Below are 21,747 nucleotides of genomic sequence, written 5' to 3'. Positions count from 1 at the left end.
AGCGAGAGGGAGTCTGCCAAGGCAGCGGAGAGCGACCAAAAAAGCAGCTGTACTATCACAATGGCTTAAGACAAAGCTTTTGTAGGTCTGGCTCCATCACCTTCCTGCCAAGAAACAGAACACACTACTCACCCCGTGGCTTGATGCACAAGTGAAGAGCTGTTCAGCACCCAGCTGGGCAGTATACCCAGATTTCCCAAATTCTGGTGGTTTATTCCAGCTGTGAAAACGTCCTTCTTTACCACACAATAACAAGTGGCATTGCTACTATTCATGACTTATGTTCTCCAGCTCAGCACCTTTCCCAAAATTCTGCAAACCAAGCAGGGTTCATTGTATTTTTTCAAGCACTCCTGCAGCAACAGGCAGGTATGAGGCTCTTGCTCACCCAGCACTGACCAAGGAGGCTCAACTAATTAACAATTTTCTTTTAATTAGAAACACTCTGTTGCTTTGTAGATATTTGTGTGTGTGCCTGTCCTACCTTGCATGCATTAATCTGGGACTTGACACCTCAAATCCTGCAGATACCAACAGATCAGGGGATAACAAAGCTGGTGAGGGGCTGGAGCACAAGTGTGATGGGAGCAGCTGAGGACCTGGGGGTTCAGCTGGAGAACAGGAGCTGAGGGGAGACCTTCTGATCTCTGAACTGCCTGAAAGGAAAGGTTTCTTCACTAAAGGGGCTGTTGAGCATTGGAACGGCTGCCCAGGGCAGTGGTGGAGTCACCATCCCTGGAGGGGTTTAGAACACACGTAGGTGTGGTGCTTAGGGACCTGGTTCAGTGGTGGACTCAGCAGTGTTGGGTTAACAGTTGGATTCAATTATATTAAAGCTCGTTTCCAACCTATATGATTCTATAACGCATCACGAGATGTCACCGAGCTATCTCACAACAACGCAGTTCAGCGCCTGTGAGCAGATTTAAACCTTCCTTGCCACCACTTATTTTACCACAATTATACTCACACAATTAATAAAGCCTGATCCTTCAGGCCCGAGTTCAAATATTGTTTAAGCATTTAATCAACTTGCTAAAAATCTGAATGTACGCGTAAGACTTTTTGGCTTCATGGGGACTTGGCATTTGTTCTAGGGTTTCCATAATTCAGGACAGACTTTTGGAAGTACCTTATTTTTTAACCACTTTACCTTGGTCCCCCAGACGTCAGCTCCTGTGCAGAGATGGTCTGAGCCCCGAGCAGTGGCAGGAGTTGTGTGGGAGTGTGGAACCAGTAACAAGAGCAGCAACACTCCCGGCTGGGCAGCTGGACAAAAACAGGACCTCGCAGCCCAGGAATGCAACAAATAGGTCTCTTCTCTGACTTTTTCCCTATGCCCTTCAGCAGCTTGTGGATAATGCATTTTGCTGGCAGCAGCAGCGATTTTAAAGCCTTCAATGATCTTCCAAGGCCAAGGGAATGATTCACAGATGTACATTATTGCATACATACGTTGAAACACACCAGGATCTTGGCTCTTTCCACACAACCTCAAACCAGACATGGGGAAGAAATTTGTTTTTACACCAAGGGTAGTGAGAGCCTGGCCAGAGAGGTGGTGGCTGAACCATCCCTGGAGACATCCCAGGCCAGGCTGGACGGGCTCTGAGCAACCTGAGCTGGTGAAGATGTCCCTGTCATGGCAGGGGGGGCACTGGGGGAGCTGGGGAGGTCCCTTCAACCCAAACTGTTCTGTGATTTTATGACACAACAAGGGAAACAACATCTCCCCAGAAAATCCATCAGGCTGAGGCTGCTTATGGTTCTCTCATGCCCATAGTTAAAAATCCCCATGTAACAGCTTCTTTGGCATCTGTGTGAGGGGAATTGTCTTACAGTGCAGCAGAGGTTCTGACTGCTCCAGCCCCAAGTTCTCTCTTAATCTTACTTTAGTTCTCCCCACGGTCACCCTGTTGCAGACAAAGCTTTAGAAGCAATAAAAAAAACCACAAAACAACAAAAAAACATCTGCATCTGGCCTTGTCAATATTTCCAAGCAGACTTGGCTTCCAGGAAACAATTCCCATAAGGAAAGCCCAGGAAATCCCATACGCGCAGGATCAGGGCTGTGACGAGCCTCTGAAATCAATTTGCTCAAACAAAGAATTAACTACATCAGCGCTGTAATTTCTGAGGGGATAGTTTGTTCCCACCAATGCTGATTGAGACTCCAGCTAATGCAGCTGTTCAAGATCAATGAAAGTGAGTAAGCCACTGGGAAGGAACACTGGTGTTTAGAAATATTCTTGGCTCTGCTCATGAAAAATGGACAGGTTCTTCAAAGAGCAGAATCAGCTCAAATTTAGGTGCCCAGCACCACTGATTTTTCAATGGGCACATTGAAGATGGACCCACACCACATTACCAAGGGTCCCCCAAAACAGGAACATCTGCAGAGCTCTCCATCTCCGTACCAAGCTGGCAGAAGAACGAGCACAAGGCTCCCACTCGACACCCAGTATTGGAGTGAAAGGCAGACCCAGTTTATTGCACCCAGTGGCTTACTTTTTTAATTTAGTGGTGTGTTTTGTTCTGTTTTTTAATGTTTTTTCTCCCCAAAAAAGTGAGAACCATGCCCTGTAAGTACTGGTAAGCACACAGCGCTTACCTCCCAGCCCGAGATTTCATCCTCAGGTAGATCTTACAGTTCTACATACACAATACTGAGATTTTCAGAATGGAAAAAGTAGGTTTTGCGATCAGGAAAGAAAACCTAATACCTCTCTACATCTTCCTTTACCTTCCCTTGACCCTCACCTCCTTTCCAAGATTAAAGGTCCAAAGCTTGTCAGTATTACTGCAGACCAACATCTGTTTTGCGACAGTTCTGCTAAGCACGGATGGACATCTCGCGAGAGGGGCAACGAGAAAACTGATGACTGAGAGACTGACCAACGGTGAATAACATTCCGTTCACGTGAATACTTCATAGAAAAGTGGGAGATCACGAGGATCTCGTTCCTTTTTCCCTTTTTCCTCATGGCCGACATCAGGAGAGGACCTTGCTGGTCGTCCCTGCGAACGGAGGCCAGTGAGAGACTGAACCCAGCTCCGGTTGGCTACAGAGCCTAATCCAGGACTTTGGGTGCTGGCTCTGCAGTTGCTGAGACTTACAAGATTGGTTTTGTATATTTTGTATTATTTTCTCTATTCTTATCAGTAGCATCAGTAAAATATCTTGAACTTTTCCAACTCTCTTCTCTCTGTCCTTCTTTCCCTCCCGATCACCTGCCCTGAGTGGGAAGGGGGGAGAGGGAGGGGAAAAAGGGGGAAGTGGGGGGGAGAGGAGGTTGACAACACATCTGCCAGGGTTTGATTGTCACCCCGCAATCCTAACCCTCGACATATAATTGGTGTCCAACATGGGGCAAGAGAAAGGGGTAAATTTGGAGATTTTTGGCTTTTCTCCTGCTCTGACGTACCTTCCAATTTTCTTGGCACGGTGCCAACTCATAGAGTTGTGATACTCGCGCGTCTGTTTGATTCGGATATTATTTAGTGGTATTAAGGCAAAGTGAATTACATCGATTTAAAGATGTTGTGGCATGAGTTGTATCAGTTATTTTCTACATTGTGCTCGCTGATCCCATATCTGTGTTGGTGTTTCGTTCTGAATCGAAGTATTCATTATATAACAACAAGAAACTGGACAGCGGTCATGATGATTCTGTGTGGTATGGCACTGGTTTATTTCATTACACTGCAGCCGCTAATGAATTTCTACTCGCTTCTGCTTTACCTTGAAAAACCTCCAGGAGAGATTAAAGAGCAGAATGGCTCTATATTTGCTAATTGGTCAAGCGAATCTTTAGAAAGGCTGACTAACAATACTTTTGTGATTTCGCTGGGACAGTTTGCAAATGTGTTAGAGAACTTTGAATACCCTTGGAGCTTTGATAGAACTGTGATGGTGTTATCTGGTTTGCTGAATGTGTGTCAGTTTGTGTTACTGTTAAGAGAAATGAGGTTCAATAGGAGGTTTGCGTCTCTTTTTAGTCCTGAGATTTGCGGTGCGCCTTCGGAAGCTTTAGCAAAAAGCACTCCTGGCCGCTCGAGAAAAGGCAAAACAGCCAAAGCTGCTGCTGCAGCCACTGCCCCCCAACCGCGGCTTCGCAGGCTGAAGCTCCAGCTCCTCCGCATTGCTCCTCTGCCAAGGGCGCTGCAGATAACGTTACTTCTCCAGCCTCAAAGGCTGACAAGGCAGCCCCCCCGCCTTCACACACTGGGCACTGTTGCTGCTGTAACCACAGCAATCACTGTGACAGTCATTCAGACTCTGGAAATGAATCAGATGATGGTGAACCCATATCAGCATCAGTTGCTGGTTGTAAGAAAGTCACTAGAAAGACCACCCGTGCAGCAGGTGATGGCACAGGGCCAACATCAACCCAAGAGGCATCATCACCAGGACAGGGTGGAGATGAAGTGACCACCACTCGGTCCTTTTCTCCAGGTGAGCTGAGAGATCTGCGAAAAGACTTCAGTCGTCGTGAAGGCGAGAATATTTTAACCTGGCTGCTGCGATGCTGGGACAACGGGGCAGAAACAACTGAATTAGAAGGTGGTGAAGCCAGGCAGCTGGGATCTCTGTCAAAAGATTCCACCATTGATAGGGCAATTTCAAGAGAGTCTAATGCCACTACTCTCTGGACCCGACTCCTGCAGCTATGAAAGTCAGATTTCCCTACAAGGAAGATTGTATATCCAAGTTAGGGAAATGGAATACTATGGAGAGAGGTATCCAGTTCCTGAGAGAATGAGCTGTGCCAGAGATCATCTATCTAGGACCAAACAGCCAAGAGGGGACAGACCCAGACAGAATCAATTGTACAAAATCTATGTGGCGCAGATTTGTACAAAGTGCACCACCTGCATATGCTAAGTCATTGGCAGGAATGGTCTGGTCAGCTAGAGGTGCACAAGAAATTAATGAAGTGATTGAGCAGCTCCGGTACTTTGAGGACAGCCTTGCTGGTTCTCTACGGGCTTGTGTCTCCGCTGTGGAGAAACTGTGTGAAAAATCTGATGACCGGTTTGAAAAGCTGTTGCAAGAAATCCAAGAGCTCAGAGCAGACTCGTACCGTTCACGACCTGCACAAACCTATGTTTCAGCTGTTAGGAGAAGGCGTTTCCAATCTCGAGAGAGAGGGCAGAGGCAGCCCACAAAAAGAGGTTCACTGTGGTTCTTCCTACATGAGCAGGGAGAAAACATGAACAAGTGGCATGGAAGGCCGACCTCAGAACTTCAGGAACGAGTACGTGAGATAAAAGGAAAAACTCCTAGGAAGGTGGCTGCTCCAGTTTACAAAAGGAGCAGAAGAGATTCTGATGCTCTTGAAGGAACCTCTAATTCACACCCAGAGACTGTGCAAAACAGGAATTAGAGGTGCCCTGCCTCCAACCAGGTGGAGGAAAGGGATAACAGAGTCTATTGGACTGTACAAATACAATGGCCTGGTACAACACAACCCCAGGAGTACAAAGCTTTAGTGGACACTGGTGCTCAGTGCACAATAATTCCTTCTAATTATAAAGGAACGCAATCCATCAATATTGTTGGAGTGACTGGGGGATCCCAGGAGCTGACTGTTGTAGAGGCTGAAATGAGCCTAACTGGAAAAAACTGGCAAAAGCATCCCATTGTGACTGGTCCAGATGCTCCGTGCATCCTTGGCACAGACCACCTCAGGAGAGGGTATTTTAAGGACCCAAAAGGGTATAGGTGGGCATTTGGTATAGCAGATGTGGACACTGAGAAAATTGAACAACTGTCTCATCTACCGGGTCTTTCAGATGACCCCTCTGTTGTAGGACTGCTGATGGTTGACGATCAGCAGGTGCCAATTGCTACCACGACGGTGCATCGCCGGCAATATCGCACCAGTCGAGACTCTTTGATTCCTATCCAGAAGCCGATCCGTCAATTGGAAAGCCAGGGTGTGATCAGTAAGACTCGCTCACCTTTTAACAGCCCAATCTGGCCAGTGCGTTAGTCTGGTGACGAGTGGAGACCAACTGTAGGCTATCGTGGCCTGAATGAAGTTACAGCACACTGAATGCTGCTGTGCCTGACATGCTAGAACTGCAATTTGAACTGGAGTCAAAGGCAGTGAAGTGCGATGCTACAATTGACATTGCTAATGCATTTTTCTCTATTCCTGCAGCAGCAGAGTGCAGGCCGCAGTTTGCTTTCACCTGGAGGGGCATCCAGTACACGTGGAATCGCTTGCCCCAGGGGTGGAAACACAGTGCTACCATCTGCCATGGGCTGATCCAGACCACGCTGGAGCAAGGTGAAGCTCCAGAACACTTGCAATACATTGATGACATCATCGTATGGGGCGACACAGCGAAAGAAGTCTTCAAAAAAGGTGAGAGAATAATTCCTATTCTTTTGGATGCTGGTTTTCCCATAAAACCAAGCAAGGTCAAGGGACCTGCACGAGAGATCCAATTTTTAGGAATAAAATGGCAAGATGGCCGTCGTCAGATCCCAATGGAGGTGATCAACAAAATTGCAGCAATGTCTCCACCTACTAATAAAAAGGAGACACAGACTTTCTTGGGCGTTGCAGGTTTTTGGAGAATGCACATTCCTGACCACAGCCACATTGTGAGCCTCTCTATCGAGTGACTCGTAAAAAGAACCAATTTGAGTGGGGCCCTGAACGCCAAGCCTTTGAACAAATGAAGCGTGAGATAACTCATGCGGTGGCCCTTGGACCAGTCCGAACTGGACTAGGTGTTAAAAATGTGCTCTACACCGCAGCCGGAGATAATGGACTTACCTGGAGCCTCTGGCAGAAAGCACCAGGAGAAACCCGAGGTCGACCCTTAGGTTTTTGGAGTCGAGGATACAAAGGATATGAGGCCAACTGTACTGCAACTGAAAAGGAGAGACTGGCAGCATATGAAGGAGTTCGAGCTGCTTCAGAAGTGATGGGCACTGAAGCACAGCTCCTCCTGCACCTCGACTGCCGGTGCTGAGCTGGGTGTGCAAAGGGACGGTTCCCTCTCCACATCATGGCACCGAAGTTACATGGAGTAAATGGATTGCACTGATCACGCAATGAGCTCGGATTGGAAGTCCCAACCGTCCAGGGATATTAGAAGTGATTACAGACTGGCCAGAAAGCAAAGACTTTGGGATGTCTGCAGATGAGGAGGAAGTAAAACGTGCTGAAGAAGCACCACCATATAATCCGCTTTCAGAGACTGATAAGCAGTGTGCACTGTTCACAGGTGGATCCTGTCGTCTGTAGGAAAACATCGAAGGTGAAAGCTGCTGTGTGGAGTCCCACACGACAAGTTACAGAAGCCACTGAAGGACAAGGTGAATCCAGTCAGTTTGCAGCAGTGAAAGCCATCCAGCTGGCTTTGGACATTGCCGAACGAGAGAAGTGGCCAATGCTTTGTCTCTATACTGACTCATGGATGGGAGCAAATGCCTTGTGGGGGTGGCTACGGCAATGGAAGAAAAGTAACTGGCAGCGCAGAGGTGAAACCATTGGGAACCACGCTGTGGGAAGACATTGCTGCTCGGCTGGAGAGCCTGCCTGGGGAAGTTGGTCATGTAGATGCTCATGTGCCTAAAAGTCAAGCCACCGAGGAACATCGAAACAACCAACAAGCGGATCAAGCTGCTAAGATTAAAGTAGCTGAGGTGGACTTGGGCTGGCAACATAAAGGTGAACTTTTCCTAGCTCGGTGGGCCCATGGTGCTTCAGGGCATCAAGGTAGAGATGCAACATACAAATGGGCTCGTGATCGAGGGGTGGATTTAACTATGGACACTGTTTCACAGGTTATTCATGAATGTGAAACTTGCGCCGAAATCAAACAAGCGAAACGGTTAAAACCTGTATGGTATGGGGGGCGATGGTTAAAGTATAAGTATGGAGAAGCTTGGCAAATTGATTATATTACACTTCCACGGACTGTAGAAGGAGATAAAGTCCCTGTAGCACACATGAAAAATATCTTAGGAAAGGCAGTCTGGGTTCCTCCTGCCTCGGGCACAGGCAAACCTATTCGTGGGATTGTTTTTGCCCAGGGACCTGGCAGCACCTGGTGGGTGATGCTTAAGGATGGAGAAGTTCGGTGTGCACCTCAAGGGGATTTGATTTTAGGTGAAAATGTGCAATGCTGAACTGTACGATGTGAATTGCCGCACTAACAATGTTTAATAAGTGTCTTTCAGATCAAGACAATGGTGATGAAACCAGCGCTGGCTTCTTCGAGTGGCGCCCGACACCTTCTTGGCAGTTGGTGTCCTTAACCCACCAACAGGGGTCATGAGATGCACTTGGACCATTTTCCCTGCCCTGGGAGACTGTGGTGACAAAATGAACTTAATGAACTTTTCAAAGGATGGTCCACTGATTAATTACTCCTGTGTATATATGTACATATGTATATATATATAGTAGTAGTGATTAATTAGATTGTATTGATAGATTGTATTGATAAGGTTTAAGTATTCAGTGAATGTCATATGATAAGGGGTGGAATGTCCTGGTTTTGTTAAAAACAAGTTTCTCTTTTAGTGAATTTGCCTGTCAGCTAAAGCCTTCATGTCAGCTGCATTTTCCTGGAGAACCCAACACATGTTTTGGTTAAACCCAGCAAGGGAATGCAAACTTATTGATAAGCACGGATGGACATCTCGCGAGAGGGGCAACGAGAAACTGGTGATCGAGAGACTGGCCAACGGTGAATAACATTCCATTCACGTGAATACTTCATATAAAAGTGGGAGATCACGAGGATCTCGTCCCTTTTGTCTCTTTTCCCTTTTCCCTTTTTTCCTCATGGCCGACATCAGGAGAGGACCTTGCTGGTCGTCCCTGCGAACGGAGGCCAGTGAGAGACTGAATCCAGCTCCGGTTGGCTACAGAGTCTAATCCAGGACTTTGGGTGCTGGCTCTGCAGTTGCTGAGACTTACAAGATTGGTTTTGTATATTTTGTATTATTTTCTCTATTCTTATCAGTAGCATTAGTAAAACATCTTGAACTTTTCCAACTCCCTTCTCTCTGTCCTTCTTCCCCTCCCGATCGCCTGTCCTGAGTGGGAAGGGGGGAGAGGGAGGGGCAAAAGGGGGAAGTGGGGGGGAGAAGAGGTTAACAATACATCTGCCAGGGTTTGATTGTCACCCCGCAATCTTAACCCTCGACACTCTGTCTCCAACTACCTAATAGGGAGTTATAGAGAAGACTGAGCCAATTTTTTTTGGAGGTGTATAACAAAAGGACAAGAGGTAACAAACTGCAGGAAGGGAAATTCCAACTGAAATAAAAATATATCAGCTTCACCGTGGAGTGGGTTTAGTGGTGTGACAAGGGTCGGAGAGGTTATGGGAACTCCAGTCATGGAAACATTCAAAACTTGGCTGATCAGCCTGACCTGACTTTGAAGCCAGCACTGCACAAGAAGGGTTTGGACAAGAGAGTGTGAGCTAAATTATGAGTTTATGAAGATTGAATGAAAGTAACACATGGAAATGCATTCCCGGAGTCCAGAGCTTCTTTCACACTCAATTTCAGGAAGAAAATTGTGTTCCCGTAGGGACAAACAGGATATCAGGAGATCTCAAAAACTCAAGAATATTTAATGTGAAGGAATAATCAAGAATGAATCCAAAAGGTAAGGAAGGATTTCAAGAAAAATTGGACCACTATTTCAATAAACATTATGAAGCCCAGGAGCCAGACTCCCCCACTCCTGAAGCCACGTGATAAACCAAACAACACCTGAGCTCAGTCGCTGCTCCTGCCCCAGCATCCAGACCTGGCAGGACATTTCCTAATATCCCACAACCTGAGCACCTTTCAAGCAGGTTACAGTTAAAATTAAAGCTTCCCATGGAAATGCTGCTTTTCTCTCTCTGCCTTTCAAAGCACAGATTAACTAGAAGTCAGGAGTTAACACGACCCACATCTAACATCAAAAGCTGCTGATGTTTAGCTGAGCATAAGTGACAGGTCTGATGCTTTCTTGGCACAAAAGAGTTATTAACTTTTTCAAGGCCCTGTTTTTGCATTTCCCACTACGTCATTACTTCAGTTCTTGTGTGATGGACCAGACCACAAGGCACCAAACTTTCAGTACGTACTTAGGAGAACAGGTGTTAAGAAGGACAGCAACAAGTTACAAACCGGGGTTCTACAAGAGTTTATGGTGTTCCAAACCTCTCGATTCGGCTGCTGAGAACCTTCTCAAATTTTACTAATCAGCCTTAAACTCTGAAAGGCTCTTTGAGCAGTAATATCTACTGCTTCAAAGTATGAGATTTCAGGGGAAAAAAAAGTCTCTCCGTTGTTGGAAGAAAATATTTCTAAATCTGAACAACTTCCCCTTGGTACAGAACTGGCTCTGGTGGAAATTCAGTTTTAGCAATTAAGTCAAAGCTGGGTTTGATTCAATTATCACCTTTTTAAATGCCACCCTTCATGCACATACTGAGCATCTGACCATCAAGAAGCTAAGAGGACATGCCAGTACAGGCCAACAAGCTAAGCTGGATCTAACTTCAGGGCCAGTAACCCACTAACTACCCACCACCTGCTTCAGTACAATAAAATAATTTGCCTGTGTGGTGGAACAGTGCCATTAATCCCCACATTTACACGTGTGGAACTGAGGCTCCCAAAGATGAGCGCAGCTCCATCGCACTCACCATCAGTCATTTAAGTGCTGAAGTCGGAAGCCCAAAGCTCCCTTCAGCTGGTCCCTTCTACAGCCAGAGGGCGTTTCAACCCACCCCAAACCTGCACATCCATCTGGAACTACTCATCCCTCCCCGCTGACCACAAGAGGCTGGAAAGTAACTAAGCTTCTCAAAGCCATGGGCAATGGTTCTGGAATCCATCCAAAACTAACAAGGAATTAAGGAATGGCCTAAGGTCACCCACTTTACTCAGGGCACACATGTGCTGTGTCATTTTTAGGTAGGAGACTGCATTCTGCCCACCAGAGCTAGAGGAACACAGCTCCGCAGCCTCTTGTAGCATCGGGACAAGCTTCAAGTCCCACAGGACAGCAACTGCACTTACTTGGAAGATATTGGAGAAGTCTCTCAAGTTGAAAATGTAGTGGAACTTGATGGCTGTTGGAAGGAATGTAGCGGCTACTTTCTGGTGCAGTCCCAGGGCAAGGGCAATCAGCTGCTGAGCTGATTTTTGCACAGCCCCCGAGAAATTTCCACTTGTCAGGTGCTGCGTTAAAATGGTGCTATAGATCCTGGACAAGGCATCCTGCCCAGGGATGGACAGCGCGAAGACACAGAAGTGACGCTGAGGGAGAGAAAGGAAGGCATGGAAAGGTCAGAGAGGTAGAAAAACACCTTTCAAGCAAAATGCCCTTGGGGATTTGCTGTGATAATCTCATCTAGGCTCCCTTTCCCATGAAATGCTGGACCAGATGATCTTTTGAGGTCCCTTCCAACCTGGGTTGTTCTATGATTCTCTGATTTGCAGTCCACCTGAACAAGGTTATTTCCCTCTCCCAGTTTGCCAGCAGAGCTCAGGTGGGAAGTGACATCACTCTGCTCACTAAACCAGGGATTTTCAACTGCATCTCACCAATGCTACACTGGAAGTGCAGTCCACTGAAGAGCCAAAGGGCTCTGAAGGTCCCACCGACCGCTGACAAAGCCCAGTCACTGTCTCTATTAAGAGCAGCCCCTGGAAGGCGCCATCTCCCAGAGGACCTCTTTACTAATTTGGAACTTGCAAAGTTGCCCATGGGACACTTCATTTTAACTCCACACCTTGCTGAAGAGGAGCCAGGGTCCAAGCTGACTCTGGTCATTAGGTTTCTCCATGATGAAATGAATTTTGCTCACTGCTACCCAGTCCCTCCATCGGTTGGCAGCTCCCAAAAATCAAAGTCTAATGTTTAAGATCTCTTCCCAAATCTTCTGTTATCAGCAGCGCTTGAACTGCTTTTTGTTTGGCTTGGGGTTTTTTTGTTCGGTTAGGTTTTTGGGGGGATTTGGTTGGTTGGTTGGTTTTGGTGTTCTTTGTTTTGTTGGTTTTGTTTGGTTGCTTGGTTTGGGGTTTGTTGGGGTTTTTGTTGTTGTTGTGTTTTGGTGTGGCTTGGGTTTTTTTTTAGTTTTGTCTGTTTTCTTCGTTTGGGTTTCTCCCCCACACCTCTTTTTACTGACAGCTGCATCAGACAATTCTGGAAAGCAGGCGGCGTTAATGCGCCATGCTTCAGAGCTAAATACGAGCTAAATGAAGGCAAAATCTGCCTGTATGGACCAGAAGGTTGTCCTGAAAGTAGGTGTTAAGCTGGCTGGCAACTTTTGACTTCCTCCTCTGACGGAGCTGCAGAATGCGAGGAAAAACAAACAAGGGAATAAGGGACCCAGTTCGGTGCTTCACTATTAGGAATCACAGTCACTCGACAGATTCGTGCCATTTGTACTGATAAAACAACAGCAGGATCTGCCAGTGGTTGTCCTCTAACCTCACGTTTAAATGATCCACCCCAAAATAAACCCAGCGATGCACCTGCCGTTGTGCAGGGCTTTACCTGCAGCCGAGGGTTGATGGTGAAGCTCCCCGCCGTCGGGTTCACGCACGACACACACTGCACGTTCGTGATCTCCTTCAGCGACAGCTTGGTCCGGTCGTACCTTCGGGCAAAACACAAGCAGCAGCACAGTGACCACGGCCACTGCCTCTCTCAGTACGTGTCCCTGGGCTGCCAGAGGCCGCTTGTCTTCAGGGGGTCAAATTCTGCGTCTTGCCAAGATGAGGCCCAGGCCCAGGTTGCCGGCCTATCTGTACACGGCCTGGCACACGCGAGTCCTGCTCCTGGTGGAAATCCTTCAGCTTCAACAACCTGTAGCTAATATTTCTATCAGTAATAAGCACTGAGCAAAGCCCCTGGGCCATACTCTTCACTTGCATGGAAATGGCAGAAAACAGCAGGAGTGTCTCTGGTTTGATCCCAACCCGGGACAGGGTGTGAGAGACTACAAGGGTGACTCTCAAACACTGTGGCAAACCCAGCCCTGCAACACCCAGTCATGGGAGACGGGCCATCGTGAGCAGGTGAATGGTGATTTACATGTCAAGGCCGAGGTGACAGCCACAGACAAAGGCTGGGTGACACAGGCAGTGCTGTGTTGAAGGACACGCAGCCTGTGCGCTGACAGGCCCGACACGGTGTCAAGGCCCAGGCTGAGAGACCCTCCGGGCCTCCCCCATCTTCCACAATCACCCCCAGTGACGCCTGCACAAAAGCCCAGGTGATCCCGAGGGCTATAAACCCTATAAAACCTGTGCCAGCACGGGCAGGGTGCCACCCTGGGGACCCTTCCACCCACCGGGCTGACCACGGGAACCGAACCACACACCACAGGGTGCTGAACCCTGACTACAGACCCAAGCATTCCTGCATAGGAACTGGACCTGAGACTACAAACCCCTCAAACACACCACGGAGCCCTAAGGGTGGTGAGACCTTTCCTTTCCCTTTCCTTTTCCTTCCCTTCCCATTTCCTTCCCCCTTCCTTTCCCCTTCTTTTCTTCCTCTCTCTTTCCTTCCTATATTCCTATTTCTTTGCCTTCCTTTTTGTGAGTAATACAGTAACATAAGGTTTAGAGCCCCACTTGTGCCACAAAACTCTTTCATGTGAATCTTTTCGCTGCTAAACTGTTTATCGATTGAGCTTAAGTAACATAAATCCTTCTGCCACTGAGTCATCTGCCAATTGGACCAAGCTACAAAAAATAAAGGTCTTTTGTTTGTGGACCTTCAGGATTGTATGTACTTTTTTCCAACCCAGGGGACTGACAAATCTCAGTCACACTTCCCCCAACCATAGCGCCAGGTGGGACATGACAAGGGTCAGCAGGCTGCTGCTGCCGGGGGAGGACAGGGAGTCCTGGGCTCCCTGGTTTAAGAAGGACAAGGAATTACTGGAGAGAGTCCAGCGGTGGCTACAAAGATGCTAAGGGATCTGGAGCACCTTTCTTGTGACAAGAAACTGAGAGAGCTGGGGCTGTTGAGCTGGAGAAGAGAAGCTGAGAGGGATCTGATCAATGGGATCAATATCTCAGGGTGGGTGTCAGAGGATGGACCAGACTCTGTTCAGTGGTGCCCAACGCCAGGGTGAGGGGCAGCGGGCACAGACTGAAACACAGGAGGCTCCATCTGAACATGAGCAGAAACTTGTTTGCTGGGAGGTGCCAGAGCCTGGCCCAGGCTGCCCAGAGCGGGTGTGGAGGAATTGAAAACCATTCCAGTGGTTAAAATTCAGACAGTCAAGAAAACACACCTTCAATGAAAATAAAGAAATAATGGGAAGGGTTATTAGAATGGAGTCGTGAGACAGGTAAACTGAGCCTTGGCAGCTAGGAAGTGTCAGGTAGTCTGTAAACCCTGCCGTACCCAACCAACGGGGAACTGGGGAGGGAATTTGCAGTTGGGATTAGGGGTGGATATAAGCAGTGGCTTTTTGCCCTGTTTTGTGTGCCTACCTTTAGGTGGAACACCCGACCTTGCAAAATCGTTAATAAAATATGCTTTGCTGAGAGATCCTACCTGAGCCTATTATATTGGTGAGATGATAACTTCCTGCATGCAATACAGTGCCCAGTGGGCACTGCTGAGCACATGGGCAGAAGGCCTCGATGTGTCTGGGAGGGGACCCATGGCATGCTGCATCCGCCCGCACCTCGCTGCATCCCCTGTACGTTGCTGCATCCGCCCGCACCTCGCTGCATCCCCTGTACGTTGCTGCATCCCCCCGCACCTCGCTGCATCCCCTGTACGTTGCTGCATCCCCCCGCACCTCGCTGCATCCCCTGTACGTTGCTGCATCCGCCCGCACCTCGCTGCATCCCCTGTACGTTGCTGCATCTGCCCGCACCTCGCTGCATCCCCTGTACGTTGCTGCATCCCCCCGCACCTCGCTGCATCCCCTGTACGTTGCTGCATCTGCCCGCACCTCGCTGCATCCCCTGTACGTTGCTGCATCCCCCCGCACCTCGCTGCATCCCCTGTACGTTGCTGCATCTGCCCGCACCTCGCTGCATCCCCTGTACGTTGCTGCATCCCACCGCACCTCGCTGCATCCCCTGTACGTTGCTGCATCCGCCCGCACCTCGCTGCATCCCCTGTACGTTGCTGCATCCGCCCGCACCTCGCTGCATCCCCTGTACGTTGCTGCATCCGCCCGCACCTCGCTGCATCCCCTGTACGTTGCTGCATCCGCCCGCACCTCGCTGCATCCCCTGTACGTTGCTGCATCCCCCCGCACCTCGCTGCATCCCCTGTACGTTGCTGCATCCGCCCGCACCTCGCTGCATCCCCTGTACGTTGCTGCATCCCCCTGCACCTCGCTGCATCCCCTGTACGTTGCTGCATCCGCCCGCACCCTGCTGCATCCCCTGTACGTTGCTGCATCTGCCCGCACCTCGCTGCATCCCCTGTACGTTGCTGCATCCGCCCGCACCTCGCTGCATCCCCTGTACGTTGCTGCATCCCCCCGCACCTCGCTGCATCCCCTGTACGTTGCTGCATCCGCCCGCACCTCGCTGCATCCCCTGTACGTTGCTGCATCCCCCCGCACCCTGCTGCATCCCCTGTACGTTGCTGCATCTGCCCGCACCTCGCTGCATCCCCTGTACGTTGCTGCATCCCCCCGCACCTCGCTGCATCCCCTGTACGTTGCTGCATCCCACCGCACCTCGCTGCATCCCCTGTACGTTGCTGCATCCGCCCGCACCTCGCTGCATCCCCTGTACGTTGCTGCATCCGCCCGCACCTCGCTGCATCCCCTGTACGTTGCTGCATCCCACCGCACCTCGCTGCATCCCCTGTACGTTGCTGCATCCGCCCGCACCTCGCTGCATCCCCTGTACGTTGCTGCATCTGCCCGCACCTCGCTGCATCCCCTGTACGTTGCTGCATCCCCCCGCACCTCGCTGCATCCCCTGTACGTTGCTGCATCCCCCCGCACCTCGCTGCATCCCCTGTACGTTGCTGCATCCCCCCGCACCTCGCTGCATCCCCTGTACGTTGCTGCATCCGCCCGCACCTCGCTGCATCCCCTGTACGTTGCTGCATCCCCCCGCACCTCGCTGCATCCCCTGTACGTTGCTGCATCCCACCGCACCTCGCTGCATCCCCTGTACGTTGCTGCATCCGCCCGCACCTCGCTGCATCCCCTGTACGTTGCTGCATCCCACCGCACCTCGCTGCATCCCCCTATGCCTCACTCCATCCCCCACACCTCGTTGCATCCCTCTGCGCCTCACTGCATCCCCCTACTCCTCGCTGCAGCCCCTTGTGCCTCCAACGCTCCCTCGCAGCTCCCTCACCCTCTATCTGCCTGACTTCCCTGACACCCACAGCCCAAGATTTCTGCCTCCACTCCACTGTCTCTGTTCCTCGGAAGCTTTTGGCAGAGCTCAGGCATGCACACAGCTGAGGAGAGTGGAAATTGCAATGCGTCCCTGCCCTGTATTCCCTGTGGAGAGATGCAAATATTCATGTCCCACACAGAGCTGCTGGCTAAAGTGTAAAACACACCAATCTCCTTCCAAAACAGTCACTGCTTTTCCTTCAAATCACCTCTGCCTAGATAATGGTTGTTTGCTGCTGCCTGACAGAAGACAATGTCAGGTGCTCACAGCAGGGGGGTTCACCCCAGCTGAGGCCAAATCCACAGCCGCCTCTGCTCTCAGCGTCGCGGGGCAGCAAGGCCGAGCATCGCGCTCCCCTCGCAGGCTTTGCACTGGGACCACAGTCACAAGCCACAGCAAGAGCAGAGCAAAGCTCCTCTCAACCCAGCTATGAGTAAGCAATCAAGCGGTATTAAAGAAGCGATGGACAACGTCCTCGGACACACGGTGTGAACTGTGGGGTTGTCCTGTGCAGGGACAGGAGCTGGACTCGATGATCCTTGCGGGTCCCTTCCAGCTCAGGACGTTTTGTGATTCTAAGTGAATTTGTTTGCTGGGGACAGGGGAAGCCCTGAGGGTGCTCAACTCTCAGTTCACCCAGAGCCTCCCAACCAGCTCTAGCCCAGCAGTATGCAATGGGAAGAGGGACCCACGCTTTGAGATTCTCTCAAACCCACTCCCCAGCACTGGAGCTGAACAAAAAGGTCTCCGACAACCAAGCCCAAGCAGGCTCCTACCAGTGGCCGTAGTCCAGGTGCTGCCGGATCAGCGTATGGGGCTGCACTGTCCCGTAAGCGTCCACCTCGGGCATGTTGAGATCATCAATGAAGTACACGAGCTTCTTGGTACCTGGAGGGCCATAATTCCTACCAGCCTTTTTCTCCAGAGGTTTCTCAAGCATACCTGTAGGGAGGCAGAGGTGCAAAGCTCATCTACTGGGAGAGCAACTGCTGCAAAATAAAAATGATTTCTCAGCCCAGCTCAATGCTGTGCTGTGTGTAGCTACAGCGGCCCCTCAAGGAGCTGAGATGTCCCCCAGCTGCAGCTGTATGAGGAGCAGCTGAGGGGCCTGGGGGTTCAGCTGGAGAACAGGAGCTGAGGGGAGACCTTCTGATCTCTGAACTGCCTGAAAGGAGCTTGGAGCCAGGGGGGGTCGGGCTCTGCTCCCCAGGAACAAGCGCCAGGAGCAGAGGAAACGGCCTCAAGTTGCGCCAGGGGAGGCTGAGGCTGGATCTGGGGAACAATTTCTTCCCCAAAGGGCTGTGGGGCATTGGAACAGGCTGCCCAGGGCAGTGCTGGAGTCACCAGCCCTGGAGGGTTGGACAGACGTGGAGATGAGGTTCTCAGGGACTAGAGTGCTAGAGCTGGGTTACGGTTGGACTCGATGATCCTGAAGGTCTCTTCCAACCAAACTGATTCTATGATTCTACAGTGCAGCTGGGAGCCCTGCAGGGACCCTTGGTCAGCACTTTGGTTTGACTTAAATCAGAAAGCTCTCAACTCTTCCTTCCAAACAAAAATACAACAAACTTCGTCTGCTACAAAACATGTCTACCTCAGAGCAAACAAGAGCTTTTCATGCAAGATAAAGCCTTTTGAATCTCTTCTGCATAATTTTTTAAACGAAATCTTGCTTGCAGAGGTGGCTGTGCCAGAGCAGTGAGCGTCCCCTGCTGCCTGCCCCGGCGATGCGGCAACTGCAGCGTGGCCAGGGCAGCAGGCACTGGGCGCTGCGATGGAGAAAGGGAGATGGATGCTGTGGGCACAGAAGCCCACGAGCAAAGCTGCTGGTTTTGTGAATATATGCATCTTTTACCCTGTTAGACAAAAATAGGCGATCTCAGGGCCAAATTCCTGGACATCTTCAGAACAACCAACATGACACTTTTATTTAAATGCATCAAATAATCATAAGTTCCCTGATCTTCTCACCAGCGTTACCCAACCCTCCAGATAATGTGACAAGACTTAATTCCAACACGAGCTGTCAAATTACCACCTGGTTTCAAGTAGGGTCACGCACACGCAAAGGAAAGCACGGAGAGAACAGTTTCGCATTTCAAAGCCTTGGAAGACTTTAATTTGTTTTAGCAGAAGGCTGGGGTCATATGTTGCTCTAGCTCATAAAACGTGGGGAATATTTATAATCCTGGGCTGATATTTAATAAAAATCACCCCACGTCGCTGCACATCATGTTCTATAGGTTATTGATTCCTCTGATTGCAGCCCAGGCAACCTTTACTGTCTCAGTAAGTGGAAAAGCAAACGGAAGCAACGCTCCTCTGCCCAGACCCCGGGTGGGTTTTCTGCCCTGTGCTTACTCGAAGAATTTGTTTCATTAGCAGTTTTGGGTTGGCAACAGACCTATAAGGTGCTATAAAGCAGCACACGGTAAGTAGCAATTCTTTGTAATTAGGGAAGACTGGCAAATGTAAACGGGACTGGGAGTTTTTTTAAGCCATTTATTATCACGTGCAAAAGTTGTTAAGGAAGATTTATATTCCGTTGGTTTGTTTCAGATCACAGGCCTTTCAAAACGCTGGGTTTTTCCTGCTTGGGTGCACTGCAGACAGCTCGCCTTGCTCACCACTCAAAACGCAGCTGATTTCTTGTCACAGACAGTTGCTGCACAAAGGAATGGATTGTGCTACGAAAAATGATGAATCTTTCCTCAGCGGAGCCTCTCTCCCCGTTCAATAAAACCACAATATTTGAAATTTCTGGTAGCAAGTTAAATTAAGTGTTTCAAATAAGCATTTAATTTAAATTTAATTAGTCCCTAATTAACATATAAAATCAGCCCTTTTTGAGGTTAAACAAGTATGCAAGAGATTCATCACACTGAAGTGCAATTACTGGGGATCAAGTGACATGTTCGTGGAAGTGGTATTTTAATTCAAAGCCGTATCTCACAATAATAATAAGGGGCGGTGTGTCTGTGTGAGATCCTGACACATACTCAAACCAGCACCTCAAAGAAACAGTCTGGACACCTCGTACCTTCTGGTTGGGGAGCAAGGGAGAGGGAAAAAAAGAACCCAAACAAAAAAACCACAAGATTTATTGCAATTTCTCTGAATGACAGAAGTCAGGGCTACATCTGATGGAGGGGCAGAGGCCCAAGAGGGCACGAAGCAGAGCGAGGCCCAGGGCAAATGCCACAGAATGTGGTATTTAGTCACAATAAACTACAGAAAATCCCCAAACTGGCCCCAGGTTCAGGCAGAGAGAGTGTTGGGCTCCTTTTAACCCCTGTGCACACGGCGCTTCTGGAAGCCACAGGATGCAGGGATGGGTTGAACAACAACTCTGCTTCCCCTAAGGGCTGCATCTTATACATCTCTGCAGCAACAGGCACCTTGTCTAAGGAACTACTGGAACTCAGGTTAGGATCTTTTTTAAGTAAGAAAAAATCCAAAATTACTTTGTGCCCATGTTTTACAAATTTAAAGATGTGCCTGCTGGGGAAAAGAATAAAGCAGCCAAGTGACAAACTACACAAAAAGGGACAAATTAACTCTAAAAAATGAGCAGCAGGGATCCAGGCCAAGCAGTATAAATCATGCTTCTCAATGCAAATCTCACCACCACATCTTCATCCACACACAAGACAACTTGCTCCTCTGTGCAGGGGAAGAAAATCACTGACTCAGCCCACAGCTCATGACCAGGGACACGGTGCCAGGTCTGCCTGTACAAATAACACCTGCACACACTCGCCCATCCAGCTGGAGACAAACGGCTGCACATTCACAGAATCCCAGGATCCCAGGCTGGTTGGGCTGAAGGGACCTCTGCAGATCCCCCAGTCCAAGCCCTGCTCACGCAGGGTCACAGAGCAGATCACACAGGTGGGTCCAGGCGGGTTTCAATGTCTCAGAGAAGGAGACTCCACACCCGCTCTGGGCAGCCTGGGCCAGGCTCTGGCACCTCCCAGCAAACAAGTTTCTGCTCATGTTCAGATGGAGCCTCCTGTGTTTCAGTCTGTGCCCGCTGCCCCTCACCCTGGCGTTGGGCACCACTGAACAGACTCTGGTCCATCCTCTGACAGCCACCCTGAGATATTGATCCCATTGATCAGATCCCTCTCAGCTTCTCTTCTCCAGCTCAACAGCCCCAGAGCTCTCAGTCTCTCCCCATAAGAAAGAATCTCTAGGTCCCTCAGCATCTTTGTCCCCCACCCAGGCAGCTGGACAGAGAGACAGACAGACAGACAGCCAGCCAGACAGACAGCTCAGCCCATTTAGCAGCTCAAGGGCATTTTGCAGAGACCCCAACACAGGGAAAAAAGCAAAGGGGCACCTGGGAGGGAGGAGGGAGACTGCAGCCATCACACACTAGCAAGACCCAAAACCCTTCAGACCTGCCCCAGAAAGCTGCCGTGACTCCACGACACAGCCCCAGGTGACACAGCGTGGGCTGAGCCTGTGCTGTCACCTCTGCGAGTGGATCAGTCCCACAGGGCAACTTTAAACTCTGACACCTTCCTTAAAACATCTGCAGTGTCGGGAGCCCAGCAGAGCACAGACAGGGGCTGTGATGCTCATGGCCGTGAGCGTGTTCGCCCCAGGGCCACCTGGCCAGGAAAAACCCACATGGTGAAGGTTAAAACCTTGGTCTCACTGGTGCTGGTCCTGTAGAGGGAGTAAAGGGATTTCAGGACACTTGGGTCAGACCAAACTCCATAAAGGAAGTTATTTTGGTTTACAGTGACCCACAGCTGTTGTTCAACTCAAAACAAGCAAGGTTGTTTCATTCCTGATTAATAAATACATGTAGAAAATTATCCTCTCTCTTTAGGTCAACTGAAAGTGAAAATACCATTCCAAAATGAGTCACTTTTCAACAATTCCCTCTTTCTCTTCATCTGTGAAAAGACTACACAGCAGAACTGACCTTATCCTGGTCTCAAACTTCATCTTTCACTGATGTGCCAAAATCCTCATCAAAGATATTCTCATGGGCTTCCCCAGGTCAGAGCCTCCCAGGGTCAGCAGCCGTGTCCCCTGGGGCGGTGGGATGTGGCACCCGCTCCGTGGGAGCACACGGGGCTGCATCAGGATGCGGGGGACAGCCCAGGAACCAGCAGCACCTGCACATCCCCATTAGCACTGTCCTCACTGACAACTGGGATGCAATTCCCAGCATTGCACTCTGAGGACAGCTTAGATCCCAGCCAAGCAACCCATTCTATTCAGCACGGGCTTAAATTCAAGCGTATTAAAGACACACCTCAAGTCAAGTACGAGCTGTGTGCTGTAGAGAACAGCAGCAGATTTAAGTGTGTGCTTTGCACAGCCCTGAACCAGAGTCGTGGTGTTCA

At 49.7% G+C, this 21,747-nt stretch overlaps 2 protein-coding genes across 2 annotated transcripts in view; both read right to left on the bottom strand.

The window, feature by feature from the left end:
* The window catches only part of LOC139826716 (procollagen galactosyltransferase 2-like), a 119,503-nt gene that overhangs the window by 23,191 nt on the left and 74,565 nt on the right, over positions 1-21,747 (bottom strand).
* Positions 9,594-21,747, bottom strand: part of LOC139826715 (dynein axonemal heavy chain 9-like) — a 59,679-nt gene continuing 47,525 nt past the window's right edge. Inside the window, exons 30-32 of the mRNA XM_071803119.1 lie at positions 17,161-17,326; positions 12,540-12,642; positions 9,594-11,296 (exon numbers count right to left, since the gene is read on the bottom strand). Coding sequence (XP_071659220.1) covers positions 10,841-11,296; positions 12,540-12,642; positions 17,161-17,326 — 725 coding nt within the window. The 3' untranslated portion in view covers positions 9,594-10,840. The remainder of the gene's footprint in view (positions 11,297-12,539; positions 12,643-17,160; positions 17,327-21,747) is intronic.

The sequence above is a fragment of the Patagioenas fasciata genome, unplaced genomic scaffold (genome assembly GCF_037038585.1).
Source record: "Patagioenas fasciata isolate bPatFas1 unplaced genomic scaffold, bPatFas1.hap1 Unplaced_1, whole genome shotgun sequence".
NCBI lineage: Eukaryota > Metazoa > Chordata > Aves > Columbiformes > Columbidae > Patagioenas > Patagioenas fasciata.
The sequence above is the reverse complement of the archived record's forward strand: the minus strand, read 5'-3'. Positions and strand labels throughout refer to the sequence as shown.